General features: G+C 43.8%; 1 protein-coding gene across 1 annotated transcript; it reads left to right on the forward strand.

The window, feature by feature from the left end:
• The first annotated feature begins 1,515 nt into the window (after positions 1-1,515).
• LOC125526415 (E3 ubiquitin-protein ligase SINA-like 10) lies at positions 1,516-3,973 on the forward strand. The gene is made up of 5 exons (XM_048691130.1): positions 1,516-1,546; positions 1,675-1,823; positions 2,198-2,482; positions 2,915-3,565; positions 3,827-3,973. The coding sequence occupies exons 1-5, from the start codon at positions 1,516-1,518 to the stop codon at positions 3,971-3,973; spliced, it is 1,263 nt and encodes a 420-aa protein (XP_048547087.1).
• The last annotated feature ends 3,759 nt before the right edge of the window (positions 3,974-7,732 follow it).

Below are 7,732 nucleotides of genomic sequence, written 5' to 3' on the forward strand. Positions count from 1 at the left end.
TGGTGGCCGTCAGGGAGACACCATCACAGTGTTAGCATAATCTTGATTGTTAGGTTTGTATTAGTGTGTGCATGTACGAGTTGGCTGGGTCGTGTTTGGTTAGGACACAAGTGATTAGTTTAGGCTGAGATTAGGAGTCCTACCAGTAGTTTAAGTTGGAGTCGGCTTGCACGTTGAGTCCGTGTCATGTAGGCGTAGTTGTACGTGGCCGAGTCGAAGTGTGTTTAGGTTTTCGGCTAGGTCTGCTAGCCATGGCGTTTATCAGCTGCGTGTGTATATATATACACAGGGTTGGCGTGAGTTTATTGTAACACCGTGGAGAAAAACAGAAAAGAAATAAAGAGAAAAAAGAAAGGCACGACACGTGCCTTTGGCAAAAGTTTTTCGCGTGTGTGTTTTTTGTGATCTCTTGATGTGATTAATCTAGCCGGCAATTTGACTTGTCGTGGTGCGAGCAGATGAGTCGACAAGGGGCGGATCATCAACAAGCCAAGATCAGAAGAAGCACAGAGACATAGTGTCAAGATTAGGGAGAGATTGTTAGCTGTAATCTTGAGTAGATGAGTTTCTATGCATGCACGTGATGTGTGGCAGTAGTACTAGTCTTGAACGGTTAGGATTAGTACTTGGCTATGTACACGTGAGGTAGTAGTCCAAGTCGGTTCAATGTAACGTGTCTAGTTGAGGCAGAGTCCTAGTAGTAATCAGTTTAGGATTAAGTGTCCGCCAAGATGTTGCACTTGCCGTGTAGGTCTTGCAGTTGCGTTTAGGTCGGCTAGGTTGGCTGTTATATATACACAGCCTGGTCGTGAAGTTGTAACACCGAGAAGACAGAAAACAAGAAAAGAAATAAAGAGAAAGAGAGGCACGACACGTGCCTTTGACTATCAAAGTTTCTTGTGCGCGCCTTTATCGTGATTTCATATGATCGATCCTGTGGGCGAAATTCCAACACACAGGACCGAGAGAGGCGTCTTGCTTCCCGTCGAGCTTGGTTGCTACTCAAGGTGGACGTACCGGCTCGCTCGTGGACCGCTAAGGACCGGACCGAATGGTCCGAGCCCGCTGGTCTATTGGACCAGTCCAGTCTATATAATTCGTCCCGAAAACACTACCGGTCCGATCAGGATTTCGCCCGGTCCTACTGAGCAGAGCGAGAACTGCCGCCGACGCCATCGCCCATTATTTCCTTCCCCCGGCCCCCTAGCATGAGCTCGTGGTCAATGCTCCTTGTCGAGGCAGAGATGCATCATGACACGCAGGAAGCACGCCACCTTTGTGTCTCCGTCCATGTCCACAGCGTCGTACTTGGACAGCCCTTGTACTTGACCATGTAGTTGACCATCGACCGAGGTATGAAATGGATTGAGTTGGCGGCGTACCCGCCGATAACGAACAGGACGACCATGAAGGGCGTGCCCGGCGACCTGGGCGCTGCCGTCGAGGTGAGCATCGAGCCACCGAGTGATGTCAAATTCACCGAGAACGGCGCGCTCAGCGAGTAGCTGCACATCCATGGCGGCGGGGTGCTCGGTGGAGCCAGCACGTGCGGTTCGTGCTGGACGTGGAACGCAGGCTCAATTACCTGCACAACTACACCGATCCTCCCTAGATACACAAGAATGTCAAGAGAGGCAACATCCTCGTTGATGCATCTACTGGTGTGTGTCATAGGCAACCTCTTGGGCTTCGCGCTCGCGATCACTGCCGACACTGAGGATGTCGCCCTGTGGATGATCGGCCTGGCAATGTTAGTTAACAGTTGCTGTCAAAAGTTTCTGAAACTTTCAGTTGCGTCAGGCATAGTTGCTTCTGTTAAAAAGGTGTCAAAGCAAGGCTGAAGGGTTGAGGATAAGAGGTTCCACGTAGCCTGAGCTACACAGAAACTTTAACGTTAAAAAGTTCAGTTTCATCAGTTACAATTTTCTTTAGTTGCTGGAATATAAACAAGTCAAGCTGCAAGACGCATGTTCATTTGTCTTCTAAAAGAAGTATGATCGGCAGAAAGAACAACAAAAATAAGCTGTTAGTGTGTGCGCGTCTTCTATTTGGGCCGTTGCTCGTGTTTCTTTCTATTTTCGGCTCCCGCCTACAACGCGCGCATCTGATCTATCTCGTGTTTCCTTCTCCTTTCGGCTCCCGCCTACAACGTGTTTCCTTCTCCTTTTGGCTCCCGCCTACAGAACTGAATAAATAGGGTGGCGGCCGCCAGGGAGACACCATCACAGGACCGAGAGAGGCGGCTCGCTTCCGGCCTAGCAACGAGAAACCTCTGCTTCTGCGATCCGGCGGCTGGGCTCCCCGTCGGCCGATCGAAGGAGTGGAGGAAGCGATGGGAAAGCGGCAGGAAAGGGAGAAAGATGAGGGCGGCGACGGAAAGAGGAGGAAGGGCGCGGCTGGGGCCCCCCTCTTCACCATGGACGACCTTGACATCCTCCACTGCGCCGTCTGCTGCGACCCCCTGCGCCCTCCCATTTCCCAGGTAACATCCCCTCTGTTTGATTTGATCTCTGTTCGTACAACTCAAGCCCTAGTAGCTCCTCAGAGACGATAGCATGCATCAAGGGATCTGAAGAACTATCCGGGTGTCTTATAATATTTCGAAATTCCTTCATTATTAGATTCGATTATTATTATAGTAGCTAATCTTGTCCGCAAACTGAAGTGATTTTCCAAAAATTGTTTAGTTAATTAGAATCGGATATGGTGATTACCAGATTGTATGTTTTTGGACTGTAATTTGGTGGTTGCAAAATTGCAAGTCAAGGTTTACACCTCTGAAGAATCAGAAAAAACATCACATGAGATGCGCGCACAAGCCAAATGGCTGACAAAAACAGATCGGTGCATTTTTCAATTAGCATATTTACTGATTCATATCGCATGCACTGATTTGTTCTTTCTGTTTCCTCAGTGCTCTACGGGTCGTCATACCATCTGTTCGTCCTGCCAGGACAAGCTCCCAGGCAAGTGCTGCTACTGCTGCGAAACAACAGTCTACAGGCGCTGCCGCGGGCTAGAAAATATGATTGAATCCCTCAAAGTTGCTTGCCCCAATAATGGATGCACTGCAAGGATAAAATACTACCAAAAAGAAGAGCATGAGGAAGTTTGCCCGCAGGCGCCATGCTTCTGCCCCATAGCCGACTGCAGCTTCAGCGGACCAACCGCAACGCTCTTGGAGCATTTCTCAAGCAAGCACAAGCTGGACTCCACAAAAGTTTCGTACAACAAGGGGTTCGGGATCCTCATCAGCTTCAATGTTAACGGCGATCTTCCAGAACCAACCATTCTTGTGGGTGAGGATGGACACCTCTTCATTGTCTACATGAAGACAGAGTCCCTCGGCCTTGGCATCGCGGTCTGCTGCGTCCAGCCCCACATTACAACTGGATCCAAGTTCAAGTGCAATCTGTCATTGTCGTCGGCTGAGACGGGCTACTCCCAGGCTACAGAGTTTCACACAAGGAACACTAACCTGTATGATGGGTTTCCCGATGACTGCTTCCTATTCCTTGTGCCCAAGGCGATGCTTCCAGGCGCTGGTACAAGTGACACGGTCCTGGTGAGTATGGAACTCACGCCACAGTAGGCCCCATGTGCGGGTGATTGGGTTTGGCAAGTGCCTATACTTCTGAATCTCTCAGCTTTGGAGAAGGCACTAGTGTTATTTTTGTCTGTTTGTATTCGATTACTGAGCATTATGTTTGTATTCTTGGAAAAAAAATTGCTTCAGATCATTGAGATGGAGCACGGAAATATATTGTTGAACTCGATTGTTCCAGCAAAATATGCATGACATGCGCACCATGTTTTGTTTTACCAGCACTTGAACTTGTGTCAAGCCGTCTTTAGGTCTGATCTAGAAATAGATTTGATAGCGAAAATCGACCGAGGCGTCCCGATTCCAAACAATGATTACATGGCCATTTTGCAAACCCTAAACCCAGCCCAGCTGCAACTCAGGAGATAGCCAAATCCACTTCTTCCAAAGTGCAGCAAAGAATTAGCCATGGCGGTCTAATTTTACGGGGACATGCTTTGAAGATAATTGAATGGGAAGGCTGCTGGATCGTTAGGGAAGTTCTGATGCTGGTGGGTTTAACCTAATGCGCGAGCCACTAGGTTGGTTGCTTAAAGTGATCAAATTGTTTTGATTCATAAAAAGGTCTGTTTATTCTATGTCAATTAGATAAAGCAAATCCAATGGCTATTACTCATCTGGTACACCCGCAAGCTAGGTGGATTTAGCACAAAGTACAACCGAGGCCTTTATTAGTAAGCATGTAATTTTTATAAAGTACATATTGGTGATTGACCGAGTTATGCGGCAGTGTAAGCCAGCTAAATATCAGTACTATGAATGTAGTATGTCTTCTTCTAAGAAGAGTAGGTCGAAGGAGGTATATATCATCGCCGTTATAAGCGTTATCTAGCACTTTCAAAATTCTCTGTTGACACAACTTTATATGGAGCCTAGAACCTTAACATATCTTACTTTATGAGTAAAAGTTGATTGTCCAATCTAATATTAGATTAATTGTTTTTGCATATGACGACCGGACTTTTATTTCAACAACTACGTCAAAGATATCTCGCGCTGCCAACTAGAATGGAACTAGGGATGGAATTTAGGGGTTTACCGAGTCACTGTGGTCATACATTAAGTCATCTATGCCAATTATATCCTTGAGAACTTGTTGGACTGACATATCCTAGCATGGATAGTATAGTTGGCTTCAAATATTCCAATTGTTAGGGGATAAAAGTTGTTGAAGATGCAATGACAAAGTCCATCGTGGCGGGTTGGTGTAGATGTTGCTCACACAAATCTAAATGGACTCATAATTCGGCCCTAGAAGAGCCCCGCTCAGCTCCCCATGTAGCTCGGCTAAGTAGGAAGCTGTGTTTATGAATCCATGGCGGAAAGGATGCAGTGGCATGAAATAATTCATCTTCGAGCCTAAAGCGGAAAAACCTTGGTGGGGATTCTCTGCCTTATGGTTGATGGTCCAAAAGAATGAGCCCTGAGAAGGCTTGGTTTCTTGAAATACCAAGAGGGTAGGGCGGTTGTATTACCAGCTCAGGCCAATGCAAAGGCACTAAATTTAAAATTCACTTATACCCATCTTTTAAAATTACAATAACCATTTTAACCTTACAATATATGATTTTTTGTGTTCATATTACACCATCTAATATTTGTTGTGTTCATATTACATCCGTTTCATTTGAATTATTGTACATTTCAAGTGTTCATTGGTTATTCAATATGTGAGGTGTGTTATATATTAAATCCAATTCCGGGTTATTATGTCACTAACAGATGAAAATTCCATTCTTTGTACTTGAATCTTCCCACGAGAGGCGAAGAATATTAAGGCGGCGACAAACACAAAGTAGGGTATCCTACACTTCTAGAAGCAATAACATGTCGCATGATAAGTCGCACGAAAATGACGACGTCAGGAAGAAAAGTTATATTCATAGAACAAGGGAGTCTCCCAAAAGATCAAAAGAACTAAAAGGGTGATGCTTAAGCAGGTAATGGAACCGACATTACTAGCATATGTTCTCAGTACCAATATCAATAGTTGTGGGTCTCAAAAAAAATCCATAGTTGTGAGTACACGCATCAAAACTAAAGCCCGTATTAATAGTTGCTTGGAGATGTTGTTCAACTTAATGTAACACCTATCAGATTGACGAAAGGTACTGGGTTGTTGATCTTGGTTTCAACTCCGTTTCTTTTGTCAAGTCTATCAGATGAACAAGAGGGTTGGGCTGCCTCAAGTTTTGGAAGACGAAGATCTTGAAGAAATAATTCCAAATTCGTCATGATGCAATGAATCGACCTTGTAAAAAAGAGTAACATGAACGAGAAGATTAGTTCCATTTGTAGCCCAATCCCGTCCCTCTTCATTTCCTTAGAATCTTGAGGTGAGATTCCTTCGAGGGGGTCGATTGTAATAGCCCAGGAGCAACACATTTTATTGGAAATTGATTGTGCATCATGAGCAACTCGTAAGCATCATTTTAATATGAAAATGAGGATTTAATCAACTCTCAGGTTTTCTTAAAAGGCTAAAACCCTAAAAATTTTGAAATATCCAAAACGCCCTTCTCAAATGCTAGATAATTTGGATACAACCTCATATTTAATGCGTGGGGCCCTCCCAAATGCTTAAGGTTTAACAGGTACTCCCTCTGTAAATAAAGATAAGAGTGTTTAGATCACTACTTTGGTGATCTAAACGCCCTTATATTTCTCTACGGAGGGAGTATCAATTACCGATATTGAATTCAGCAGAGCTTGAGTTCTATGGGACATTAAAGAGTATCATCATTGCATGATTCAGAAAACAAGGTTTGAAATAATAATTTTGTGCCTTGGACATTACAAGCTTGATTGAAGGAGTTATCTCTTCCATGCATGATCAGCTGGCTGTGTGATGTCAAAGCAATGCTGTTTTGCGAGCAGTAGTCGTTGTGATCTGCAGAGGCTAGAATGAGTGGCTTTAATGTTGGATGCTTCAGCTTGCCACTGATTATAATATCATGGTCCGCGTGCTTTAGTCATTGTGCTGTTTGTTCTTTTTCGTCCGGAGCTATGCTTATCATCGTAAACTTTTGTTGATGATGTCCTTCTTTCTACTTTGACCGGTCATGCAGGTATTTTCTACTTATACATGAAAACTGCGGAAAGAGCCCATCTGCCAAACAAATGATGGGAGAGAGTCAAACTACCCAGGAATTATGAGAAAGCAATGGAAGTCATCAAAAAGCATCTCGTATGCATATCTAGCTAGTTGTTGTGCTTTGTCACTTCATCTCAACGTGAGTCTAGTTAGCCTTATGGCATCCCTTTTTATTATTATGTAGGAACATTGGCCGGAGCTACTTGTGCACAAGATCAAACGGCGCCTGACAAAAATAACTCAGTATCGCATAAGGATGAGGAGACTTCAACTTAAAGTGGGGTAAGCACTACTGATTTTAGTACGCACAACATATTGTTTCTTGACAGTTATCTGCTCCTGAATTCTAGGTGTAATCTGATTGTATATAAGTGGGTGGTGGCACTGTTCCATTTGTTTTTCTTAAATGGTTTTCCAGAATGGTAGAATGTACAAAGGAAAATACAATGGAGATCATAAAAGAGGACATAAATTAGGATCACCAGCAATGATCGTATGGCAAGGCTGATTGGTTATGCTAAATTTGTTACAAACATGGTTTTTAATTTCAGTTTCAGAAAAATTTCAGCACCAACCGAAATCACCAAAATTCGATGATTTCAGTTTGCATTTTGGCCAAAGGGCCGGAATATTCACTTATATTCAATTTATATTTGATTTAAAAATGATAAATATGTGAATTGCTGCGTACCACAAAAATGGCTGAAATATTTTGGCCGAAAGGTAAATATTTTGGTGTATACTGAAATTACTGAAATTCAGTGAATTTCATCGATTCGTGAATTTCATCAAGTCTCACTGAAAGTGAAAACCATGGTTACAAGTTCAGCCCACAAATTGACCGGTCGATCCTCTTTGTTTAGGTTTACCCTGTGTATTATTTCCAACGGTTTACTTTGTCAACATCCTATAAAATAGTCGGGTTTTGTGGATTGACTGGACATTTTTTCCTACCAATGAGTTGGTGACCTCTCGCTGACCAAGCTGTTTCTTGTTTTTTTTTTTCTGACGCAACCTCATCAGAGGGCGCGGAG

The sequence above is a fragment of the Triticum urartu genome, unplaced genomic scaffold, assembly GCF_003073215.2.
Source record: "Triticum urartu cultivar G1812 unplaced genomic scaffold, Tu2.1 TuUngrouped_contig_10003, whole genome shotgun sequence".
Taxonomy (NCBI): domain Eukaryota; kingdom Viridiplantae; phylum Streptophyta; class Magnoliopsida; order Poales; family Poaceae; genus Triticum; species Triticum urartu.

Excerpts from the sequence above, each read along its gene's own strand:
- LOC125526415 (XM_048691130.1), top strand. The coding sequence starts at position 1,516 with ATGGCGGCGGGGTGCTCGGTGGAGCCAGCAC. Across the intron at positions 1,824-2,197 it reads TAGTTGCTTCTGTTAAAAAG|GGTGGCGGCCGCCAGGGAGA; the intron begins GTGTCAAAGCAA and ends CTGAATAAATAG. Across the intron at positions 3,566-3,826 it reads GTACAAGTGACACGGTCCTG|CACTTGAACTTGTGTCAAGC; the intron begins GTGAGTATGGAA and ends TTGTTTTACCAG.